The sequence below is a fragment of the Leucoraja erinacea genome, chromosome 9, assembly GCF_028641065.1.
Source record: "Leucoraja erinacea ecotype New England chromosome 9, Leri_hhj_1, whole genome shotgun sequence".
Classification (NCBI taxonomy): Eukaryota; Metazoa; Chordata; class Chondrichthyes; order Rajiformes; family Rajidae; genus Leucoraja; species Leucoraja erinaceus.
Window position 1 is genome coordinate 39,897,001 of NC_073385.1, and position 26,754 is coordinate 39,923,754.

Sequence of the window (26,754 nt, forward strand, 5' to 3'; positions counted from 1 at the left end):
TATTTTTCTGGGCATTTGGGGCACAAATCTTCCGCAATGTGAACGTTCTACACCAGCGCGTTCCACAGGGAAAGCTGATTTAAATGCCATTAATTTACAGCAATTGAACACTATATTCCTTCCATTTGGCCTATAAATTAATGTAAATGTGATTTAAAAATCATGTTTTATTGTGAATTCTTTGTGAATATTATTTGGACACTTGGGCTATTTAAAAATGTTAATCTTTTCTTAAGAAATGGATAGATGTTTAGATCTAGTAATTGAAGTTTGGAATTAGCTACAATTGGGTAACTAACTAACTAAATGCTTTAATTTCAGGTCATCCAAGTAAGATTATTTTATATTTGTTTCAGAATGCTTCAATCTATGATAACTGAAAATTTCATTCAGTTCTCTTAATTTTTAAGAAAGTTATGGGCTTTTGACAGCTTTTTTGTTATGTCCATAGAAAATCAATAGCTAATTTCCGAGTATGAAAATGGCCATAACCTTTTTTTAATACTTGAGATATGAAAGTGAATTAGGTGTCAAATTAAACTTCTTTTTATGCTTTATCTGATGGGATAAATTGCAGACTTGATTTTTAAAATCTCAAAATTTTGTAACATTGCTAAAGGTAAGGCAACATTTTTAGCATCTTAGCATCTTGAGTCAATGGAACTTCTCAGAGTGATGGAAGCAATTCTTCACATTTTTATTACGGTAGAAGTTGATAAATTCTTGATAGGCAAGGGAATGAAAGATTACTATGAATAAAAAAGAATGCAGAGTTGATTTTTGAAGGGGATCAGCAGAGATCTCATTAACTGGCAGAGCAGTCTAGGGCTGAATGGTTTATTCCTGCTCATAATTGTGCAAGCATGACTCAAAATTTGGGAGGGACATGTACTTAGATTAGTCTTTGTAGGCTGAATGACTGCATTAAACCAATTGTGCCCATGCTAGCCAGAAATAGACTGGGAGGCCGCCAGCTCCACGATGTTAGGCCCCAGCGGAACGGAGACACCACAAGGAAAAGGTCGCATCCCTGTTCAAGGAAGAGATTTAAAAGTTTGCCCCACAACCCCCCCCCCCCCCCACATATACACAACTAAAAATAAACCAAAAACATACCCTTAACAAGACAAAAAATGAAGGCGAACCGCAGCCACAAGGCGCCGCCACCAGAAAACAAGATACCTATAGTGAAAACAAAACATTACAATATGTCCGTTGGCACAGTTTTGAATAGGATTTTATTAAAATATTTGTATTATTTTTGCATTTTGCATTAACCCTGCATTTCTTCTATCTAGCAATCAGTTTGATAAAAGTGATACATATTTTTCTTGTTCTAACATTATTAGTGATAGACTTCTGTTTAACCCGCATTCTGATTTGTGATGAAGACACAAACTACCAGAGCCTTTGTTTGAGCTGGGCCTCAAAGATGAGTTGTAATCAGAGGAAAGGTAAGAAATAATGCAATGCAGTTATGCACATTTTGAATGTTGACAAAAACTGCCGTAGCTTGTGCAAGTCAGAGGCTAGTTTCTTGCAGGAAATTATTTGCATCTTGACTCTTAAAACCTTTGCGCCATCTGCAGGGCTTATTTAGAAATAGTCTCTTAGGTTGCATGAGTGCAGAACCACCAAAACTGGAAAGTGATACTATTCAATACAAAGCAGTCCACTTGATTGGTATCAAATCCACATCTCTAAATGTCACCTTTCACCGACAAGCCAGTAGTGCTATATACAGTGCATTCAGAAAGTATTCAGACCCCATCACTTTTTCGACATTTTGTTACGTTACAGCCTTATTTTAAAATGGATTAAATTCTTTTTTTTATCATCAATTTACACACTGCCCCAGAATGAAGAAGCGAAAACAGGTGTTTCGAAATGGTTGCAAAGTAATTTAAAATAAATAACTGAAATATCACATTTACATAAGTATTCAGACCCTTTGACACTCAAAATTGAGCTTGGGTTCATCCTGTTTACATTGATTATCCTTGAGATGTTTCTACAACTTGATTAGAGTCCACCAGTGGTAAATTAAATTGATTGGATATGATTTGGAAAGGCACACAGCCCTACATATAAGGTCCTACAGTTGACTGTGCATGTCAGAGCAAACACCAAGCCATGAAGACAAAGTAATGGTCCGTAGACCTTCGAGTCAGGATTGTGTCGAGACACAGATCTGGGAAAGGGTATAAAACAATTTCTGCAGCATTGCAGGTCCTGAAAAGCACAGAGTCTGCGGTCATTCTTAAATGGAAGAACTTTGCAACCACATGGACTCTTCATAGAGCTGGCCGCCCAGCCAAACTGAAGGGCCTTGGTCAGGGAGGTGACCAAGAACCCGATGGTCACTCTGACAGGGCTCCAGAATTCCTCTGAGTAGATGGGAGAACCTTCCAGAAGGACAATTATATCTGTAGCACTTCACTAATCAGGCCTTTATGGTAGAGTTGCCAGACGGAAACCACTCCTCAGTAAAAGGCACATGACAGCCCGCTTGGAGTATGCCAAAAGGCATGAGAAACAAGATTCTCTGGTCTGATGAAACTAAAATTAAACTCTTTGGCCTGAATGCCAAGCGTCACGTCTGGAGGAAACCAGGCACCGCTCATCACCTGGCCGATACCATACCTACGGTGGAGGCAGCATCGTGCTGTGGGGATGTTTTTCAGCGGCAGGAACTGGGAGACTAGTCGGGATCGAGGGAAAGATGAACAACGCAAAGTACAGAGAGGGATCCCTGTTGAAAACCTGCTCCAGAGCGTTCTGGACCTCAGACTGGGGTGGAGGGTCACCTTTCAACAGGACAACGACCCTAAGCAGACAGCCAAGACAATGCAGGAATGGCTTCGTGACAAGTCTGTGAATGTCCTAGAGTGGCCCAGCCATAGCCCGGACTTGAACCCGATCGAACATCTCTGGAGGGACCTGAAAATAGCTCTGCATCGACGCTCCCCATCCAACCTAACAGAGCTTGAGAGGATCTGCAGAGAAGAATGGGAGAAGTTACCCAAATACAGGTGTTCCAAGCTTGTAGCGTCATACCCAAGAAGACTTGAGGCTGTAATTGCTGTCGAAGGTGCCTCAACAAAGTACTGTCTAAAGGGCCTGAATCCTTATGTAAATGTGATATTTCAGTTATTTATTTTTAATTACTTTGCAAAAATTTCTAAATGCCTGTTTTTACTTTTTTATTATGGGGTATTGTGTGTAGATTGATGATATTAAAAAATTATATAATCCATTTTAGAATAAGGCTGTAATGTAACAAAATGTGGAAAAAGTGAAAGGGTCTGAATACTTTCTGAATGCACTGTATATCCTCTACTAAAATGTATTGCGGTATGTCTGAGACTCTTTAAACAGCACCTTCCCAAATCCTCCACCGAGACGTGCAATGGCAGTGTCCATGAAACAGTGCCATCTGCAAATTCTTGAAATTTCACATCTTCACTTGGAAATATATTTTTATTGTGTCAGAATTCCTTTTACAGCAATACTGTGGCAGTACTAGTACCAAATTAACTGTTCAAAAGACATCAAATAAATGGCAACTAATCATGTGCAATAAATGCAAGCTTCAATGATATCCTCATATTATACACAAATGTAAAAGGCATACATGGTTGGGTGGGTTTAGACTTTTCAAATATTTCCAATCATATTTGTCATATTTTTTCAACGAACAAGCAGTTGAATTTGCTGCATAATCCTTTTACTTTCTCAGCCAATTTTATTTATACATCAAATAGGCCGCGCCGGACGTGTTTCAAAAGGGTACTGCTATCGGTTAGTGACAAGCGATTTCTGGACAGACTGTATTCCTGATCATGCAATACCAGAGATGCAGGTACAAATCCCTTTTACCTAGGGGAGGAAAAAATTAGTACTAAATAAGTAGAAACAAGGAATTGCAAATGCTAGTTTATAAAAACGACACAGCGAGTCAGGCAGCATCCCTGGAAAACATGGATACTAAGTAATCTGCTCTCGCTTAGAAATAAGACTATTTTTTGCTTTATTATCTAATTGAATACTGGATTATGTTGACAGATCAAGCACACTCTTGTTATAATTGTAAATTAAAATTTTAGATTGGTAATATTGTTGTGTGAAAGACATTTCATGGCTCTCAGGTTTATTTATGTATGTTTCCATTACACATTTATTTCTAAATATAAAGAAATGTATTGATGCTGCTGATATTGATAAATACAAAACTATAAATGTTTGTGTTTCTTTATAAATTTCACAGCGTTGCCCATTGGGCAGTACTGTACTGAAAGTAAAATTACTGGATATGGGGGAACCAAGAGCATTGTTGGCTTCTGCTCTATCTCCACCTAATCTGAAGGATATTGAACGCACTATCCTGCTACTAAAAGAGGTAAGTAGTTGATCAGTCTCAAACAATTGTTCTCTTCACTAAATGTCAGTGCTTCATTTAAATGAAATGTGAAGGATTAACTTTAATAACGTGCGATCATCCAATATAGAAAATAATTGCCATTTGCTTGTGATGTTTCTTCAAATGGCAAAAAATTAATTGACATGTTTTAACTTTTTCTTCACCAAGGTGGGAGCACTCACTGTTGAAATAAAAGGAATAGAAAACCCCTACGATGGAGATCTAACTTTCTTAGGAAGAGTGTTGGCATATTTGCCTGTGGATCTCCTATTAGGAAAACTTGTAGTTTTAGGACATGTTTTTGGTTGTTTGGAAGAATGCCTTATTATTGGTAAGTATACAGAAACCTAGATGGAGTGCAGATGCTGAAGAAATTAAAAACAAATTGCAAATCCTTTTACAGGAACTCATTCAAAATAACCTTTTTCCTTTTCAGCTGCTGCCCTTTCGTTAAAAAACTTCTTTGCAATTCCTTATAAGCAGCATCTTGAAGGATACAGGTACAGTTGATTTTTTTTCCAGATGCTCTAATGAGAAGCGAAATGAGTGATAGAAAAAATGCCAAGCTACTATAATGCTCATCCTCCATTTTCATTATAAAAACTAAATATTTGCTACATTTTCAGTACAAGAAACAATGTTTTTCAACTGAGAATATTTATTCAGCTGCCTATGCAACCTTCAACAATTTTAATATTCCAACTAGACTAAGTGGGAACCGTTGGGTCCCAGTCACACGGAAGGCCTGGTCGCCCCACGCAACCCACGCAACCCAACGCAATATTCCACCACTCATCCGTTCCCCCGAAGCAACCGGATCCCCCAAAGCAACCCGATCCCCCCAAAGCAACCCGATCCCCCAGGGCAACCCGATCCCCCAGGGCAACCCGGGCAACCCGATCCCCCAGGGCAACCCGATCCCCCAGGGCAACCCGATCCCCCAAAGCAACCCGTTCCCCCAATGCAACCCGTTCCCGCAACGCAGTGTTCCACCACTCACCCATAGCCCCTAACTGCGCAGGCGCGGCTCATTTCCCCTCATCCCCGAGCACTCCCTCCCCCTCCTCTTCATGTGGGGGAGTCGTGGGAAGGAAGTGGGGTGTCTGGCAGGGGGGGTATGGGAGGGGAGGAGGGGTGTGTGTGGTGGACGGAGAGGTGTAGGAGGGGAGAGGATGGTATGGGGTGTGGCGGGGGAAGGTGTGTGTGTGGGCGAGGGGTATGTGGGCGGGGAGGGGTTGTGTGTGGGCGGAGGGGTTGTGTGTGGGCGGGGAGGGTGTGCAGGCAGGCGGGGGGTGTTGTGGGGGACGGTGGGATGTGGGGGCAGGGGGTGTGTGTGTGGGGGGGGGGGGGGGGGGTTGTGTGGGGAGTGGTGGGGGGAGTTTTGGGGGGGAGGTGTGGGCGGGGGTAGAGTGAGCTCAAAGAAAAAACGGGGGAAGAGCCATGGGGAAGAGGGGGGACATCGCGGGGGAGCGAGGGGGACCAGAGTGGTAGTGGCTGGTATTGGCGGTGTGATGGGGACTCACAATGGTCGATGGTCGTTCTCCGCTGGGATCAGAGTCTCCGCTTTTCGTTTGGCGACATCTCTGACTCCGAGCTAGGCTGGGCTGGGTCTCCAATGCTGGGCTGCTGCTTGGGGCTGGGTTGGGCTGCTTCAGGTCCCTTCATAAAGTCCGGTTGGAAACCTCCACTGGCCACCCTCATCTCCAGTAAAGACTCGATGGCGCAGGAAGGGGCGGACCGTCCCGGGGAGTGACAGGGGGAAGAGATTAATCCAAGCGGTGCCGACAGGCAGGAGAAGAAATCAATCTGCGGGCAGGCGCGTTTTTAAAGATTTTTAAACCTTGGTAACTTTTACGAAATTCAACCAATTGGAAAGAAACTTGGCGCACTCGCAGCACAGGAGAACAGTAAGTAAACTGCGCTATCCCGGACCTTTTTTGCGCAAATAGAAAGACCGCCAAACCGGAGGATAACAAGATCTGAGTTTTAGTTATGTACTAGACCAAGCGAGACCCCCGTTCGCTCAACACACGGTTGCGGGAGCGGCCTGCGGCGTCACACTCACACACTAATCCCTCTCCCTCGATATTATATTAATATTATTAGCCACTTCTTTTCCCCATCCCCCGTCCTATCCACTCACTCATAGCCCCCAACTGCGCAGGTGTGGCGAGAGAGGGAAGCGGGTAGTGGGGGAGGAGGTAGAGAGGGAAAGGGAGGGGGTAGAGAGTAAGGTGGTGGGGGGGGGGGGGGGACGCGGCGTCACAGGGGAGGGCTGGTTCCCGAAAGCAATACTCCACCACTCACCCATAGGTCCCAATACTCACCACTCCCTAGAGAGGGAGATGGGGGTAGAGAGGGAGTGGTGGTAGGGGGGGGGGGGGGGGGGGGAGGGTACTGAGGGGGGGGGGAATGGGGATAGAGAGAGTAGAGGGGGAGGGGGTAAAGAGGAGGTATGGGTAGAGGGGGAGGGGAGTAAAGAGGGAGAGGAGCAGAGAGGGAGGGAGGTAGAGACCCCACCCCATCTCCCTCCTCATACTCCTCCCCTCACTCCCATTCCCTGCCACAGCACCTACCCTGGTCGTAGAGCAGCGCCAGGAACCCAGCCTGGTTCTCATACTCAGCCCGGCCCTGGCTGTAGACTGCAGCCATCAGCTTGGCCGCCGCAGTCTCCAGTCCAGTCCCCGACTTCATCTACAGGTTCATTCCTGAAACCGGTTCGTCCTATGTTCTACCGGCGGCTTCTTTTTCGGCGCTGGTCACGGCCCCATCCCAAGTCCCAGGCTCGGCCTCTCCAGCTCCAGGCCCAGTCGCTGGGCTTGGCCTGCGGCCGCAGCCTTCCCTCCGGGCACCAGGCCGGCGTCGACCCGTAACCCCGAGTGAGGCCGCGGGCGGACGTGGACCCAAGGACCCCAAGCGAGCATCAACCCAAGGACCCCAAGCGAGCGTCAACCCAAGGACCTCAAGCGAGCGTCAACCCAAGGACCTGAGCGATGCCGCGCGGACGTGGACCCGAGGACCCCGAGCGAGGTGGCGAGCGTCGTGCTGAGGACCCGAGCGAGGCCGTGGGCGGGCGTCGACCCGAGGACCCCGAGCGAGACTGCGGGCAGGTGTTGACTTGTGGACCCAAGCAAGGCCGCGAGCGGGCGTGTGTGAAACGGGCGCCCACCTGAGCCATGGTGCCCGCCCACCTCGTGACATTAGAATGAAGCATGAAGGAGTGCATCAAGCAGTGAGAATGAAGCAGGTTGACCGTTCGGTAGGTGGTGAAGCATTTGAGGAATGTTCTGGAAATGCGGCCCTCCCCCTAACGTCACCCGAAGCTCGTAGAATATTCTGTGTGTGAAACGGGCTCCGAGTTGACCTATCGTGCCCGCCCACCTCATTGTGACGTTATCAAAGGAAGCTGGTCGTTTTAAAATTGAGTTTTTTTATTATTTTAAACTTTAATCAACAATAAGTCGTGAAATAAAGCATAAAATCTTAAGCGAAACTTATCACTGCTTAGAGGGGGAAATGCGAGTCAGAATATGTAAAAATCTCATTGTTACCGCGAAGTGGTTTTGCGAAAATATAAAGACACACACATAAGCACATACAAGATGAGAGTTTTAAAGTTATATTAGACCAAGTGCAGACTCCAATGCACCCGTTCCCTACCCGTAGCCCCCACGGGAGGCGTGGTCCACCAACTCATGCCATTCCTGAACGTAAGATTCCAACACTCCCCAGCCGCCCACAGCAGTGGGCTTTAAAAAAAAGCAGGAGGTGGGAGAGGAGAAGAGAGAGTGGAGGGGAAGGGGGGGAGAGAGAGGAGGGTAGGAGGGGGAGAGAGGAGGAGGGGGGAGAGAGAGAGGAGGAGGTAGAGGTAGAGAGGAGGTGCGGAGGGGGTAGTGGGGAGGAGGAGGAGAGGGAGAGTAGAGTAGAAAGGGAGAGGAGGTAGCGGAGGAGGGGTAGTGGGGGAGGGGAGAGGGACACAGAGAGGGAGGAGGGGTAGAAAGGTAGAGGAGGGGGGTGAGGGGGAGGGGGTAGGGAGGGGGGGGGGGTAGAGAGGGGGGGGGGGGTAGTAGAGAGGGAGGGGGGGGGTAGAGAGGGAGGGGTAGGGGATGGATGGGTAGAGAGGGAGGGGATGGGTAGAGAGGGAGGGGGATGAGGTAGAGAGGGAGGGGTTAAAGGCAGCACGTACCAGGTCGTAGAGCAGTAGCCTCCCCACCAGGCGCAGGACCCAAGCGAGGCCAAGGGCGTTTTTAACTTGACTTGACTCTCTGCACAACCGCACAAGAGTTCCTATGTGTGTAAGCACAAATGGCAAATAAAGTTTTTGACCTTTGACCTTGATGACTGCGAACAGTTGACAGACACTGATCATTTTCTTTTATGTTTCCTCTATCATCAGTCTAGCATCCTTCATACTTCACTAATGTCAGTGTTGCCGATATCCTAGTGGAAGAATAATTTGAGGCATACAAGTAGAATTTGGGCATGAGAAGGGCGGTCAGTTCACTGGGGTTATGTTTGGCTTGCAACAGGAGAGGAAATGGGATGGAGTCCAAAGTGTGTCCAATGTGAGTTTTTTTGTGACTAACTATTTGTACTTGAGGTAAGGCGGTACTTTTCCTTACGAAATTAAAGTTGTCAAGTGGTGGAAGTATCAATGGGGGTCACTCCGTGACCATAAATTTATAAGTTTCAAGGTAGTTATAGAAAGGGATGTGATTTTGAATTTGGGAAAGGCTGATTTCAATAGCACAAGAGCGAACCTGACGCAAGTAGATCGAGAATAGATTCTTGCAAGTAAAACGACCGCTGACAAATGAGAGTCTTTTAAACGGAGTTAGTAACAGTTCAGGTCCAGCATGTTCTGACAAAGGTAAACTTAAGAAATAAAGTAGGAGGGCATAAAGGGGCCATGAAATGTCCATTGAAGGTAAGATTGAGACATTTTACAAGTAGTAAGAGGTACAATGAAAAGAATCGATCCCCTCTGGAATCCATGTGTGGAGTCTGGGGATGTGTGTAAGTACCTCTCCGAATACTTCTCATCTTCACCAAGTATAAGAGTATGGAAGATGCTGAGTTTGGGGAGGTCCCACTCATCTTTAAACTTTGCCCTGTTCCCTGTCCGCTATGCCCTCCAATCTTTGACATTTACACCCTGGGGAGAAAGGTTCTGACTGTCTAACCTATCTATGCCTCCTCATAATCAATATACTTATAAAACTCTGATCTTGGATGTGGATGTATTTGTGTGTGTGTCTTTGCGTATTTTTCTGTGATTCTCATCTCGAAAACACGACGCGCTAACGGTGACTTTTACATATTCTTACAGATTTACCTCATGATCTCGAAAAGCGCAACTGAAAATTTGATTAATTATTTCTTGAGTTTTTTAATTAAAATTGTTCACAAATCTGAGATCTTTTTTGAAGCTGATGACGTCACAATGGCTCTGCTCCTCGCGACCAGCTGTGCAGAGTTTTCAATGCGCAGCCTGCTGGGCACTGTTTTTGCACGAGCTATGAGTTACGTTAACCCCCCCCCCCCCCCCCCCCCACCCGCAATCATTTTGTCGCCCCCCCCCCCCCGTCGCTGACCCCCCCCCCATCGCGTCCACCCCGCGCCCCCCCGCCGCCCGCAGCCCAGCCAACCCCCCTCCCCCCCCACCCCACCCCCCCCCAGGGCTCAGGATTGAAGCCGCTAAACACGCAGTAATTTGGTTGGGCTTCAGAAGTCCCACAAGGACGAGAGGTCCCGAGAGCTGCCGCCCCCCCTCCGCCCCGCTTGCAGTCTCCCCGTCCACGCTGCCCCCGCTTGCCGAGTTCAAGTCCCCCTCTCTCTCTCTCCCCTCCTTTCCTCCCCTCCTCCCTCCTCCTCTCCCCCACTCCCCCGTCCCTCTCCTCCTCCCCCCCCCCTTCCCCCCCCCTCACCCGCCCTCTCTCTTCCCTTTCTCCCCCCGTCATCCCTCTCACGGCCCAAACGCTCCCCCCCCCCCTCCCCCCCTCCCTCCTCTCCCCCTCCCCCCTCTGCCCTCTCTCTGCCCCCCTGCTCTTCCTCTCCTCCCCCCCCCCCCCCCCCCTCCCCCTCTCTCTCCTCCCCCCCACTCCAGCTCCCTCCCCCTCTCCCCCCCTCATCTCTCCCCCTTCCCCCCTCCTCTCCCCCCCCACTCCATCCGCCCTCCCCCCCATCCCCCCCTCTCTCTCTGCCCCACTCTCTCTGCTCCTCGAGATAGGGCAGGGAAGGGGTAAAAGGAGCCAATGAATAATATTAATATAACATCAAGGGGGGTGGTTAGTGTGAGTGATGCCGCAGGCCTCCCACCCCCAGCAACGCGCGTTGAGGGGACGGGACCCAACGGGTCCCCTTTGATCTAGTTTTATATAATTCTATCGTCTCTGACATTCCAGATAAATTTATAGATGTACAACTAGGAAATTTGCAACAGTAAATAAAGTGAATTCAGTACATAGTGGTTTAATTTTGGGGCGGCACGGTGGCGTCGCTGTAGAGCGACTGCCTTACAGTGCCAGAGACCGGGTTCAATCCTGACTACAAATGCTTGGTTGCTTGTTCTCCCCATGACATGCGTGGGTTTTCTCTGAGATCTTCGGTTACCTCCCACACTATAAAGATGTACAGGTTTATAGGTTAATTGGCTTGGTGTAAATGTAAAATTGTCCATAGTATGTGTAGGGTAGTGTTAATGTGTGGCGATCACTGGTCGGTGCAGACAGGGTGGGCCAAAGTGCCTGATTCTGCGCTGTATCTATACTAAAACTAAACTAAACATGACAAAAAGTACAACAAATAACAGCATTGTCCACTGATTGTTCTAAGATGCAAGGTTTTTAATGTGCTTAAGTATGAATTATAAATGCCATCCACTCATGAATTTTAGTGGTTTAATTTTGGGGCAGCACGGTGGCGCAGCGATAGAGTTGCTACCTTATAGCACCAGAGCCCTGGTTTGATCCTGACTCTGAGTGCAGTCTATTTAGATTTTGTACGTTCTCCCTGTTACTATGGGTTTTCTCCGGGTACTTCGGTTTTCTTCTACACTTCTACACAAAAGACGTACAGATTTGTAGGTTAATTGGCATTGATAAGGATTATAAATTGTTCCTCGTGTGTGGGATAGTGTTAATGTACTGGATGATCGCTGGTCGGCGCAGACTCGATGGGCCAAAGGGCCTGTTTACATTCTGTATCTCTCAACTAAACTAAATTATAATTTGTGTTTCTGCAGGAATAAAATGGAGTATTCAGATGGAACATTAAGTGATTCCATTGCACTTGTGAATGCATTCAAGGTAATAAAGCAACCACTCAAATGTTGCTCCACATTACATTAAATCATGTAATAATTAATAGAGGGTTTATTGCTAATATGGCATCAGGCAATGAATTGACGCATCAAACTTCTACAGATTAACAAAAGAAGCTGGTGAACTTATTTTAAAGAGCAGAGGAAATTAAAATGATAGAATCTTCCCACAAATCTCCACGAAAACACCAGAGTATTTTTTCTTAAAGTGCAGTAGATGGAGGATAGTTCTTTATAAACGATGTGCATAAATCAATATTATTTTCTACAATATAGTTTCATTAGGAGATCAGCCAATCCAAAAGTGAAATACTGTAGATGGAGGATATGTGAAATAAAAACAAACACTGGAATTACAAAGCAGGTCAGGCAGTAATTGGTGGAAAGAGAGAGTTTTCAATTTGCAGAGAAACAACGTTGAGCATGTAGGTTGAGGGAGAGGTGATGGTGAGAGAACAGAAGGGTAATGTTTATGATTGTCTGAATATCAGGAGGTGGTGAATGAAGAAGGGATGGTTGTGCTGAGGGAAAGGATGGTATCGGTCACAAAATGTCTGGGAGTGGTATAAATAGGACAAAGAAAAATGATTAAATGATACTTTGATTCAATGATACTTTATTGTCACATTTACCTCGGTGCAGTGAAAATCTTTGTTTTGCATACAATCCTATTATAGATAAGCAAAATCATGTTATAGATAAGCACAATCATAGATAAGCACGAAAGTGCAATGATTGGAGTGGGAGAAGAATAGACTTCACTGAGGCAGTACACAAAGTTTCACCACCTTTCTGGGACCAACTAGTGCCCTTCAAATGTTGACGTTCTTATTAGTGCAGTCTTATCTGGGTCTTAAAGGCCTGTTGCCTTATTGGCTCCTGGATTTACGCATACTGGAAATTAAAAATATTTTGTGGGATAATGCAAAATTTGAGGTGAAGTGAACAGCAAAGAGGATATGGAACAAACTAGAATTTTTTTCTCAGTGCGTCAATTTATCTCAATCTCTACTATACATCTCATTGTCAAGAGTGTTTTATTGTCATGTGTCCTGGACAGGACAATGAAATTCTGACTTGCTGCAGCACAACAGAATATGTGAATATGTAAACCTTGTACGTAACGGGGGAAAAAAAGAAAAAGTTCAATAAATAACAAATATAGTGCAAATAATAATAGTCTTTTGCAGCTCAGAGCTTATTCGATGTTGTGTTTAATAGCCTGATGGCTGTGGGGAAGAAGCTGTTCCTGAACCTGGATGTTACAGTTTTCAGGCTCCTGTACCTTCTTCCTGATGGCAATGGTGAGATAAGTGTGTGGCCAGGATGGTGTGGGACCTTGATGATTTTGGCTGCCTTTTTGAGGCAGCGACTACGATAGAATCCTTCGATGGTGGGGAGGTCAAAGCCGGTGATGGACTGGGCAGTGGTCACAACTTTTTGTAGTCTTTTTCGCTCCTGGACGTTCAAGTTGCCGAACCAGGTCACGATACAACCAGTCAGAATGCTCTCTACCGTGCACCTGTAGAAGTTTAGGAGAATCCTCTTCGACACGCCGAATCTCCGTAACCTTCTCAGGAAGTAGAGTCACTGATGTGCCTTCTTTACAGTTGCATCGGTGTGCTGGGTCCAGGAAAGATGTTCTGATATATGCATGCCTAAGAATTTGAAGTTATTGACCCTTTCTACCATCATCCCATGCCAAAGTCCACAATCAGTTCCTTGGTCTTACTGACGTTGAGAGCCAGGTTGTTGTGCTGCCACCATTTGGTCAGTCAGTCGATCTCACTTCTATACTCTGACTTGTCCTCATCTGACTTCTATACTCTGACTCTTCCCCCCCGTACTCTGACTCTTCCCCCTATACTCTGACTCGTTCCTCATCCAACCACAGTGGTGTCGGCGAACATGATGATGGAGTTTGCATCATGGGTATAGAGTGAGTAAAGCAGCCTTGAGGTGTTCCTGTACTAATTGTTACTGAGGATGAAATGGTTCCTCCAATTCAAACAGACTGGTCTGTGGATGAGGAAGTCGAGGATCCAATTGCAGAGGGATGCGCAGAGGCCCAGTTCTGTGAGCTTGGTAACCAGCTTGGAAGGGATGATGGTATTAAACGCCGAGCTGTAGACTATAAACAACAGCCTGACGTAGGTGTTTTTGTTGTCCAAGTGGTGCGGAGTGGAGAGCCAGTGAAATTACATCCTCCGTTGACCTGTTGTGGCGGTATACAAACTATAGTTGGTCGAGGTTCTTGTCGTGGTAGGAGTTAATGTGCACCATAACCAACCTCTCAAAGCACTTCATCACCACAGACGTTACTCTTCTTGGGCACCGGTATTTATTGATGCCCTCTTAAAGCAGGTGGGAACCTCAGACCTCAGAAGTGAGAGGTTGAAAATGTCTGCAAAAACTCCCGCCAGTTGGACTGCACAGGTCTTGAGAACTCGACCGGGTATACCATCAGGTCCAGGCGCTTTCCGAAGGTTAACCCCCCTGAAGGATCTTCTGACGTCGGCCTCTGTGACAGTGATTGCAACACCGTCAGGGCGAATAGGGGATCGGGAAGACACATCAGTGTTCTCCCTATCAAACCATGCGTAGAACGCAATAGGCTTGTCAGGGAGTGAGGCTTCGCTGTCGTTTGAGCTGCCTCCTGATTTTCCCTTGTGGGAGGTGATGGCATTCAAGCCCTGCCACAGTTGCCGAACATCCGTCTCATCCTCCAGCTTGGAGCAGATGTCCCTTTTGGCCTTTTTGATGGCCTTACTAAAGTCGTATCTGAACTTATAGACCTCTGCATCGCCCGGGATCTGGTCTTCAGAAGAATGCGGATCTCATGGTTTATCCAAGGCTCCTGGTTAGGAAACACTCGGAATAATAATACATTTTATTTATGGGCGCCTTTCAAGAGTCTCAAGGACACCGTACAAAAATCTAGCAAGTAGAGGAAAAACATGTAAGCGGAATGAAATAAATAGTAGAGACATGACTAGTACACAAATTAAAGACAGAATTCAATTCAAAACACAATATGAGGCAATTCAAGCACAGATGAAAAGGGAGGGGGACGTGGGGCTAAGGATAGGCAGAGGTGAAGAGATGGGTCTTGAGGCGAGACTGGAAGATGGTGAGGGACACGGAATTGCGGATCAGTTGGGGGAGGGAGTTCCAGAGCCTGGGAGCTACCCTGGAGAAGGCTCTGTCCCCAAAACTGCGGAGGTTGGACTTGTGGATGGAGAGGAGACCGGCTGATGTGGATCTGAGGGACCGTGAGGGTTGGTAGGGGCAGAGGAGGTCAGTGAGATATGTGGGAGCCAGATGGTGGAAGGCTTTGTAGGTGAGGACCAGGATTTGGTGCCGAGGTAGATCTGGGTGTCATCGGCGTAACAGTGGAAGTCCAGGTTGAAGTGGCGGAGTATCTGACCAAGGGGGAGGATGTAGATGATGAAGAGGAGGGGGCCGAGTACGGAGCCTTGAGGAACGCAAGGAGGTGGGAATGAAGTTGTGACGCAACAATACGCTCCAGGGTTTTGTTGGTCCTCCACACATTTCCTTATGAAGTCTGACGACTGTGGCGTATTCATTCAGGTCCATTGCCAAGTCTACAGACTCCAAGCAATCCTGGAGTTGTTCCTCTGCCCCCTCCGACCAGCTCTGTACAGTCCTCTGGGGGTGCATTCTTCAGTTGCTGCCTGTAGGCAATAAGAAGCAGCACCGTTGAATGGTTGGATTTTCCGAAGTGAGGGCGAGGGATAGAGCGATAGGCATCTTTGATGGTCGTCAAGTCAAGTCAAGTCAAGTCAAGTTTATTTGTCACATACACATACGAGATGTGCAGTGAAATGAAAGTGGCAATGCTCGCGGAACAACAAAACATCCAAACAAATTATAAACACAATCATAACACACATATTATTTTACATAATAAATAATAGAAGGAAAAACGTTCTGTACAGTTAGTCCCTGGTGAGAAAGGCGTTTACAGTCCGAATTGCCTCTGGGAAGAAACTGCTTCTCAACCTCTCCGTTCTCACCGCATGGCAACGGAGGCGTTTGCCTGACCGTAGCGGCTGGAACAGTCCGTTGCAGGGGTGGAAGAGGTCTCTCATGATTTTGTTTGCTCTGGAGTTGCACCTCCTGTTGTATAGTTCCTGCAGGGGGGTGAGTGAAGTTCCCATAGTGCGTTCGGCCGAACGCACTACTCTCTGCAGAGCCTTCTTGTCCTTGGCAGAGCAATTCCCGAACCAGATGGTAATGTTCCCGGACAAGATGCTTTCCACCGCCGCTGCGTAGAAGCACTGGAGGATCCTCGGAGACACTCTGAATTTCCTCAATTGCCTGAGGTGGTAAAGGCGCTGCCTTGCCTTACTCACCAGTGCTGAGGCGTGTGATGACCATGTCATATCCTCAGAGATGTGGACTCCCAGATATTTAAAACAGTTCACCCTATCCACAGGATCCCCATTTATACTCAATGGAGTGTACGTCCTCGGATGATGTGCCCTCCTAAAGTCCATGATCAGCTCCTTCGTTTTTTTGATGTTCAAGAGGAGGCTGTTCTCCTGGCACCAGAGTGCTAGATCAGCCACCTCCTCCCGGTAGGCCCTCTCATCATTGTCTGAGATCAGGCCCACCACCACAGTGTCATCAGCAAACTTAATTATTGAATTGGAGCTGAACCTAGCCACACAGTCATGTGTGTACAATAGGGGGCTGAGGACGCAACCCTGGGGTGATCCTGTGCTCAGGGTGAGGGACTTCGATGTATTCCCTCCCATCTTGACTACCTGGGGCCTGGCGGTGAGAAAGTCCAGGACCCAGGCACACAGGGAGGTGTTGAGCCCCAATTCCAGTAGCTTCCCGGCCAGTCTGGTGGGGACTATTGTGTTGAAGGCTGAACTGTAGTCTATGAACAGCATCCTCACGTAGCCCCCCTTCTGGCTGTCCAGATGGGAGAGAGCGGTGTGCAAGACCTGGGAGACCGCATCGTCCGTGGACCTGTTCGGACGGTATGCAAACTGCAACGGGTCCAAGTTCCGAGGGAGGAAGGCGCAGATGTGATTCTTCACCAGCCTCTCAAAGCATTTCATGACTACCGAGGTAAGGGCCACCGGACGGTAGTCATTCAGGCAGGCTGGGGAGGCATTTTTTGGTACCGGTACAATGATGGATTTTTTGAAGCAGGCAGGGACCACGGACTTGTCCAGGGAGAGGTTGAATAATGTGGTGAGCACTGGAGCTAGCTGCGTAGCACAGGACTTGAGTACGCGCCCCGAGATGCCATCAGGGCCTGCAGCTTTTCTTGTGTTCACCCGTGTCAGTGCCCTCCTCACGTCGTGCTCGGACAGCGAGAATGTGTGCATATTCCTCCCTTCAGCTTCGGTATTGTCGATAGTCGACAGACCTGGAGTGGTGTTGCCCCTCTCGAAACGAGCGTAGAAGGAGTTCAGGTCGTCAGCTAGGGAGGTGCCGGCACATGCGGATGAGGGAGCGGTGCTTAGGTAGTTGGTTACAATCCGTAGCCCCTGCCACAGGCTTCTAATGTCCTGCTGCTCCATCTGTAACTCCATCTTGTCCCTGTACCTTCTCTTTGCGTCCTTCACCGCCCTTCGCATTCGGTAGGACTCTGCCTTGTAGACGTCCATGTTTCCTGATGCCAAGCCCGAGTTGTAGGCAGCGGTACGAGCATTCAAGGCCACACGAACAGATCTGTCTACCCAGGGTTTTTGGTTCGGGAAGGTGCTTACCCTTACCGTGGGGACGATGTTGTCGGTTATTGTTGCGATGAAGTCCATGACTGCTTCCGCGAACTCATTGACGTCACTGGAACTTGCTTCGAACATATTCCAGTCGACATCACTCAGTGCATCTTGCAGCATGGCCTCTGACTGGATCGTGTATCAGTGGTCAAGGGTGTTTGATCCTCTGGTGCTGCAGGTGACGTGTTGGTGGAAGTTAGGGAGCTATTTCTTCAGGTTGGCTTTGTTGAAGTCCCCGGCTATGGTGGTAAATGCCTCGGGGTAAGCTGTCTGGTGCTTGTTGACCACGGCGTGCAGCTCTTCCAGTGCCAGATGGACGTCTGCCTGGGGTGGGATGTAGACCGCGGTCAGGATGATGGAGGTGTATTCCCTCGGTAGTTTGTAAGGGCGTCACTTCGCCTGGGTGTTCCAGGTGTGGAGAGCAGGAGTTTGATAGGACTGCCACGTCTGATCACCACGAAGAGTTGACCATGAGGCAGACGCCCCCCTCCTCTCCCTTTCCCAGATGCCTGCGTACGGTCCAAACGGTGGATGGAGAACCCTTCAGGCTGGTCCGCTGAGTCTGGGGATGCAAATAGTTATTTACTTTAGACTTGGTGTCAAGCTTACTCATCATTGCTACTTCTATGAAGCAGTCACTTATCCATTTTTCCCCATGGTGTATTTATTCAGATTCAGATTCAGATTCAATTTTAATTGTCATTGTCAGTGTACAGTACAGAGACAACGAAATGCATTTTGCATCTCCCTTGAAGAGCGACATAGCAAACGATTTGATAAAAAAAATAATAAGTGTCCGGGGGGGGCGGGGGGGGGGGGGGGGGGGGGGGGGGGGGTGGTGGGTGGTGATTGGCAGTCACCGAGGTATTTCTACTGTCTTGGTCAGTGAGAGGTCAACTTCAATCATTATTTCTGAATGTATCCATATTAGGATTAGTAAATAATTTGTTAACCTTTATCATACATTTTTGTCATAGGCATGGCGTACTTGCAGAGAACAAGGGCAGCTGAGATTCCCTAGGGTTTGTGTAATTATTTTTCTTCAATTGGTGTTTCTTTTCAAACCAAGCTATATTAATAGATTACATTCAATCTCGCATGAATTATAAAACTGATTACATTGATGCTTCAAAGCATTTACTTACCAATAATTAGAGTATTTAAAACCCCAAATTATATTTAATCAAGAAGACAAAATAAGTTAGAACTAAGTTGGAACTAGTTTCTTCCACTATCTTCATTCGTGTTATCTAATTGAGCACGAACGGATGTAACAATGTGACATTCGATTCCCAGAAATGCAAGCAGGACTGTCTCCAATAATTAGGGTAACTTGCTCTTCACCTTCCACAGCTCCCTTTCAATAGAATTAAATTAAGAATATAAGTACCAGGGACTCTCAGCAAAGGTGGCAAGCAACAACAGATGCTGGAATCTTGTTTGAAGCATAAAGTGCTGGAGCTGTGACTTTCAACAGGTCAAGCAACATCTGTGGAGGGAATGGATAAGGAACGTTTTATGTCAGGACCTTTTTTCAGACATTGAGCTAAGGATTTGTCACAAATATCCCACAAAATCATTCTCCTGATATTAAAGGTGAAGTCCCAATATCCTTTTAAACCTTTACTAACCATGTACCTGTCCAAACGTCTTTTGAATGTTGCTATAGTACCTGCCTCAACTCCCACCTCTGGCAGTTTGTTCCACCTTCCTCCGAGTGAAAAGGTTACATAGAAACATAGAAAATAGGTGCAGGAGTAGGCCATTCGGCCCTTCGAGCCTGCACCGCCATTCAATATGATCATGGCTGATCATCCAACTCAGTATCCTGTACCTGCCTTCTCTCCATACCCACTGATCCCTTTAGCCACAAGGGCCACATCTAACTCCCTCTTAAATATAGCTAATGAACTGGCCTCAACTACCTTCTGTGGCAGAGAATTCCAGAGATTCACCACTCTCTGTGTGAAAAATGTTTTCCTCATCTCGGTCCTAAAAGATTTCCCCCTTATCCTTAAACTGTGACCCCTTGTTCTGGACTTCCCCAACATCGGGAACAATCTTCCTGCATCTAGCCTGTCCAATCCCTTAAGAATTTTGTAAGTTTCTATAAGATCCCCCCTCAATCTTCTAAATTCTAGCGAGTACAAGTCGAGTCTATCCAGTCTTTCTTCATATGAAAGTCCTGACACCCCAGGAATCAGTCTGGTGAACCTTCTCTGTACTCACTCTTGCCCAAGGGGCCACGCACAACAAGACTGCTAACTAACCCTTCCCCATTACTCAATACCCAGTCTAGAATAGCCTGCTCTCTTGTTGGTTCCTCTACATGTTGGTTTAGAAAACTATCCCGCATACATTCCAAGAAATCCTCTTGCTCAGCACCCTTGCCAATTTGATTCACCCAATATATATGTAGATTGAAGTCACCCATTATATCTGTTTTACCTTTGTGGCATGCATTTCTAATTTCCTGTTTGATGCCATCCCCAACTCCACTACTACTGTTAGGTGGCCTATACACAACTCCCACTTGCGTTTTCTGCCCCTTAGTGTTTCGCAGCTCTACCCATATTAATTCCACATCCTCCAAGCTAATGTCCTTCCTTTATATTGCGTTAATCTCCTCTCTAACCAGCAACGCTACCCCACCTTTTCCTTTCTGTCTATCCCTCCTGAATATTGAATACTTGAATATTCAATATACTTGAATATTGAATATTACCCCCTTAGGTTCCTATTAAATCTTTTCTCTCTGACCTTAAACCTGTGTCCTCTGGTTATTGATTTCCCCTACCCTGAGTAAAATACTGCATTTACCCTGTATGTCCCCTCATGATTTTATGCAGTTCTATAAGATAACCCTCATCCTCCTCAGCTCCCAGACATAATGTTCTAGCCTCCAATTTACTCCCAATAGCTCAGGGTCTCGAGTTACTGGGAACATTCTCGTAAATATTCTTTGCACTCTTTCCAGTTTAATGACATCCTTCCTAGAGCAGGGTGACCAAAACTGTACTCCAAAGGAAAGGGTGACGTATTGGGTCGAGACCTTCAGACACCCATTGCTTCTCTCCAGTGATGCTGCCTGTCCCGCTGAGTTACTCGAGCATTTTGTGTCTATCTTCGGTTTAAACCAGCATCTGCAGTTCTTTCCTACAGTACTCCAAATGCGGTCTAACCAATGTGTTGTACAACTGTAATGCAGAGTCCCAACTTCCATATTCATGACGCTGACTGATGAAGGCCAGCGTACTAAAACACTCTTTACCGCCCTATCTACCTGTGATGCCAAAATATACTCTGTATATAGTGCATACTATATACAAGATGTACCTCTGCATAATATCATGTATCAAGAGTACCATGGTCTCTGCCATTGGAGCTGATGAGCTGTGCAATTATTGGACTGCACACAAATCCACATTTCTTTGAGTTAAGCCATTGGGTTTCTTTAATTGCTAGTCAACTAAAATGCTAGAATTTTCACTCCAGCATGACCTCCTGCATTTGAAGGATAAAGCCCACCTGCAGCATTTCCATTTCTGCAAAACTTAAAAATGCATCCCAAAATGGAGGTGATCTATTTGCAGTCTTTGTCATTAATTCAGTTCACAAAGACTGAAGAAGATAGAAATAGAATTTTTAAAACATGTAGTTGAAAACACACTAAATGAAAAAACAACTTTGATTTACACAGATTTTTTGTTCCATTGTAATGTACCTTTCTGATATTTTTGTTTCAAAAATCTTAACAGTCTAATTTTCGAATTCTTACTTCATTAATCTTGACAGAGCTTGTTAAAAAAATTCTGTACAGTTAACTATTAAGATATTATTTTGTAGGTGATATCTATAGTTCATAATTTTTTTTGCTCTGTTAGATTCATTTCAGCTTTGCAATTTTAATTCTTATCCATAATTCAATATCTGATATCACATATGAAATCTTTATAAACTTGTGTATCATGCCAGCATATTTTATCTTAATGTAACACAGGCTGAGTTGGAGTGGGGAAAATCCAATTACATCCAAATAAAAAGAATAAAAGAGGTGAGATTATTATGTACCATTAGATTCCATCTTTTTGTGTATATCTTTTGTTTAAACCAGCATCAGCAGATTTTTCCTACACAGATTGTATAACATGTTGTTTAATGTGAAATAGTTCATCATATAAGCTCTGTTCTTCCACTAAGAAATATGGCTGCATTCTCATTCATACTCCCTGTCATCTATTGTAAGTTTCCTTAACTTAGCAAAATGTTTTATAGGATTTCACAGTAACAACATATTCCTTTTGGGGAAGAAGTAGCAGAATGAACACTTGAATATTGTTTTCTACTTCTGTGTGACAATATTATGTACTTCTGATATTAAGATGGAACAATACACAGGAACAATGTGTATTATACTGCATGTGATTATGTCCAAAATAAAAACACAATGCTATAAATACTCAGGTTCGTCACCAATACCCAGTGGCATAGTGGTAGAGCTGTAGCTTTACAGTGCCAGAGCCCCAGGTTTGATCCTGACTATGGGTGCTGTCTTTACGGAGTTGGTACGTGCTCCCTGTGACTGCATGGGTTTTCTCCGGGTGCTCTTGGTTCCTCCCACATTTCAAAGCCATATAGGTTTGTAGGTTAATTGGCTTTAGTGAAATTGTAAATTGTCCCTAGTATGTAGGATAATAGTAAGATTAAACGAGAACTTACCAGTTTGAAGTTTGATCTGTATTTTATGAGGAGTTACGATGAGGGATTTCGTGAAGAACCCCGCTTCCACGCATGCGTGCCATACTTCAAAGCAGCGGTGTGAGGTCACAGGAACCTATAATGATCTAACATAGTAAGATTATCAAAGAGATACCAGTTTTTGATATGATCATACGAGGGTGGGAGCGGAGGGCACGAAATCCCTCATCGTAACTCCTCATAAAATACAGATCAAACTTCAAACTGGTAAGTTCTCGTTTAATCTTACTATTTTACTTCGGAGTCACGTGAGTGACTTCGTGAAGATTTCAAAGCTCTGTGACCTCATGCCGTGGAACGAGTCCATGCTTCACAACTGCCTTGGGTATTGGGAGAGAGCATCATTAGTAGTTTTAAAACACAATTATACAAAGAGTTGTGTGGTATAACGAAAAAATATAACACTTTTTAAAATTTTGAGAATCATAACCCTGTAACCTATCGGGCAAATTATTTTGTTGAACCTAAAATGTTTTCTTAATACAATGATGGCTCCAAATAAACTGGTTTATTATACAACCTGTGGAAAAACCCTTTTTTTTTAAAATGACCCTCCTGCCATTCTGGGGATTTGGTCTGTGGGTACCTGTACAATATTGCTGCGGATGTTGCTGCAGTCCTGGTGGAATGAGAGTTGGAACATCAGTGTCTATTCCTGCCATTTTGAGCCACCTTGATATAGTTTGAGTCGTGACCCTATCATGCAGTTTCTTGTAAGAGATAAACAACTCCATACTCTGACCTCGAATGTTCCGAGTATATGCTATGTATTGTTAGATGTGTCTTGTTATACACAGTCGTTTGCCATATGGGTGTACCATAAAATCAAACCCTAGACCCGAGGAACCCGATGTGTTTTCTTTTATTAAATCCTGTATGACAACACCAGTTTCTCGGTGAGATGATCAGGGAGTCCAGGCTCTGTTTGCTTAATGGCTGGACTTGTTGTGCGGTAAATAACACCATGAGCATAACCATCTTCCTGGTCTGTTACTGAGGTGACAACGCTGTTATGAGCTACAAGCTCCTCAGCATGTTGAGAAAACGACACCCACGTCCCAGATTTCGGAGTACCTGGTTTGCTTACCAGGGGTGCGCTCCCACCGCGTGCCGTTCCGATCCTTGTGATAGGTAATTGGAGAGTGCACTTGTGGCACTATTAATGGCACTGTAGCTCCATCGATTATCCTAATGGAGGCTTGTTAAAATCCCAATACGGCCAGAATGTTTTTGGCCGAGATTGTTGTCCAAGCAGTATATGCCCCATTTCTTGATGTGTCCAAGGTACTGCTTCCGTGTTGACAGTCTTAGTGCAGATGAGATGAGATTCATCGTCCTGTCTGACAGTATAGTGGGTCTGTTAGACTCTACAAATCAATAAATCCATAGTGTTATGGCATGGAGTCTCCAGTCACTGGATAAATCAACAATTTTTTGGCAATGTTCATAGGGAACATGGTTCTAACACCATCCCCTGTAAGACTGAAAACCATGATTGAGAAGGTCAGTCGGGTACTCTGAAAATTCCAAATGCCGAGTGTGGTTGAATTTACCCTAGTACCCCATTGATGGGTCCGAACGGGGGAAAACCTCACCCTATGGCTTATTTACATAACAATGCCAAGCTGGTTTACGAATTTTAGTACATAATATTGGGGCTAATGATTGCCCCTTTTGTAAGCTCTATATCGCCAAAGTTCCTCTATTGAGTCAATGCCTGCCATATAGAAACCCGCAACTGACACCAAGTCTTTATCAATAATAAGAGCATCCATCTTAAAATGAATATCTAGAACAAATGTGTTTAGGGTTAAATCAATGATAATCCTGCAACCCTACTCTATTTTATTTTAATAAATATGTTCAATCCAATCTTTCGTGTACAAATCTTGTAGCACCATGTGGGTTTTAGATTGTTTGGTTTATGTAAGGACAAAATGCCCTTCTGGTGTATGATGTACTGTGGTTATTGGGATGAGAAAACCCTATCAGATAACCCTGAATACTGCTGAGATTATATGAATCTGTAGTGATTATATACCATACATAACTGTAGTGTTGCAACCTCCCCTACCCTCGTAGGTCCCTATTTTAACAGAAGAAAATAAGGTTCTGGTTTAATATTTCTTGTTCGGGGTTGTGTGGGAGGTTTAGGCTTCCGCATCTTCCAGGGTGGCCGCCCTGGCCATACCCTAAAACGGATCCTGCAGGTTATATTGATTTCTGACACTGCTACTGGTATGAGCCACATTTTTTATGGCCTTGCCGGTGGCTGGTATCATGCTCCAAAATAGGCCCTTGCGCTGGCCTTAATGAGCCCCAGTGTCTTGGCTTAGTCCACACACGGTTCTTTGTTTGCAAATGGTAGCATTTTTGGGGTCCTAGTGCTGGCTGAATGGCCGCCTTCCACTTGTAGTTCAGGTCATATTGCATATTATTAAACAGATCTAGTGCGTCTTGATGGTCTTTGGTTACCTACGTTTAGTCCAGGGTGCGGGTGTATGCTATGATGCCTTCCGTCAATCCCTTGAAGGTTCTCTGGATCTTGAGGTCCTGGTTTCTGATGTTCGTCCATATGCTGCCAAATGCATTGGTTTACACTGGGCACCTGTAATGCCTCACCGTTGCCAGGTGGCAGATGTCTGGCCAGTGTTTGTAAATTTTTCTTGTTGGCGTATGTGGTCAGACATATAGTAATACTATTGCCATCCTGGATCCAAGTCTACCCATGTTTGACTTGGCTAAAGTAATCAGCCACCATGTCCAGCAGAGTCCCTGCTGTGTAGGATCATGGGACGCTGTATTACCAGGCTCTGGCCCATCAGGGTCCTGCCTACTCTTTTTTATAGAGTTAGAGATCTCTAGGGTCCCGCACGGGGTACCCCTGTGGGGCTTAACTGCTGCCCACTTGTCTTTTGTTCTGCGGACCCCTCTTGCAAGTCAACCCAGAACTGACCCACAGTGCTCCCCTCTGATGGGGTAGAAGCATTGTGCAGCCCTCAAAGAGGTACTGCTGTGGTTTTATCACGTTGGAGCAAGGCTCCATACACCGCTTCTTCCCGCTCCAGCCCTCTCGGGCGCTGGTTGCCGGTGGTTTTATGCAAAGTCGGACCCTTCTGAGTCCACTACCTTGTTTAATTTGTGTCTAGCCTACCGCTCGGTCACATGGATCTGGCCGGTGCGGGGCCGACATCGGGCACCGCTGATCCCACTACGGTTGATCCAAGTGCCGCTGGCTGCTGCTGGCTGCCCGCTGTTCCATGGTCCTCCTTCTCCAGTTTTGTCCTTCCTTCCGTGAAGTGGATATGGCCGGTGAGGGGGATAACTGGCACAGCTGCTTCCATCTATTCCTTTAACCTGGCTTCAACGCTCTCAGCACTCCTGGCTGCTCCTTTATCTTAGACCCCTGGGACCGACCCCCGTACTGACGGTACTGGTCCCTAGTGGTCGTTGCAGCCGGCCAACCTCACTCTAATGCCCTCAATTCTGGGCACTCCTACTTATATGGTCCTTAGCTAAGGGACATATAAGACATTAAAACTGATGATAACAGCTACTATAGTTTTTATTTAATATATATGGTCCGTAGATAAGGGGTGTATCAGATATTAAACTGATAAGAACAGATACTACACTTGATCTTAGCCAAAAAGCCGAGAAGCGATTATTGTAACTAAAACCCCGATGGGACTGACCCTGGTACTCACATACTGGTCCCTTGTAGTAGATTGCAGCCAGTCAACTGCAAAGTCCTTTGCTGTCGAGAAATGAACTTTCTCACCATGCTGGAGCGAAGTTGGGCACAGGTGTTTTTCCCTCTCCGGGAATCGATGTGCCCATGCTGCTCCTGCCGTTGCCAGCTCCTCACGAAGTGCCAGCTGCCACTGCCTGTGCTGCTGCCGCTGCCTGTGCTGCTGCCGCTGTCTGTGCTCCTGCAGCTGTCAGTGCTGCTGCAGCTGTTAGTGCTGCTGCAGCTGCCGGCTCCCACTGCTGCTGCCGCTGCCGCTGCCGCTGCCGCTCCTCCTCCGTGGTTCTCCCGCCGGCCTTACATGGACCTGGTCCATGTCTGCACCTAGAAGGTAAGTTGAAGGAAACGCAGGGTCTCTTACCTGCTGTTCCCGACTTTCCTTCTCCCGCTGGTGACCGTCGTTCCCTGTGTCGGGTTCGAGCCGCTTGGACCGACCCCGGTGTTCACGGGCCTGGTCCTTCGCGGCAGTTCCGCAGCCGGTAACCCCGGCTGTACCTATGGATCCCCTGGACCCTGGGCCTTACCTTTTGAAGAAGGTTTTCAGCCCGAACGTCCCGTTCCGACTCCATCAGTGCCGCTGCACTCGCTGAGTGTTCCGAGCCCCTCGCTGGTCCGAGCTGTCTGTCCCGCAGCCTCTGCGCTGGCTGCTACCGACTGCTCCCAAGCCAGTCTCGTTTGAGACTGGCATAGGGACCTTTTTTACTTTGCTTCCCGCCCGGCCGAGAGGTGAATTTTGCCGGTGCGG

The 26,754-nt window shown here is 46.3% G+C and overlaps 1 protein-coding gene and 1 pseudogene across 1 annotated transcript in view; one reads left to right on the forward strand and one right to left on the reverse strand.

Moving 5' to 3' along the window:
* tdrd9 (tudor domain containing 9) overlaps nt 1-26,754 on the forward strand; it is a 99,061-nt gene that overhangs the window by 19,462 nt on the left and 52,845 nt on the right. The window contains exons 13-20 of the mRNA XM_055640623.1: nt 1,350-1,454; nt 3,765-3,862; nt 4,268-4,399; nt 4,589-4,751; nt 4,857-4,920; nt 11,664-11,727; nt 18,481-18,525; nt 21,504-21,557. Of these exons, the coding sequence (XP_055496598.1) occupies nt 1,350-1,454; nt 3,765-3,862; nt 4,268-4,399; nt 4,589-4,751; nt 4,857-4,920; nt 11,664-11,727; nt 18,481-18,525; nt 21,504-21,557 (725 nt within the window). The remainder of the gene's footprint in view (nt 1-1,349; nt 1,455-3,764; nt 3,863-4,267; nt 4,400-4,588; nt 4,752-4,856; nt 4,921-11,663; nt 11,728-18,480; nt 18,526-21,503; nt 21,558-26,754) is intronic.
* On the reverse strand, nt 25,819-25,926 carry LOC129700625 (U2 spliceosomal RNA; annotated as a pseudogene).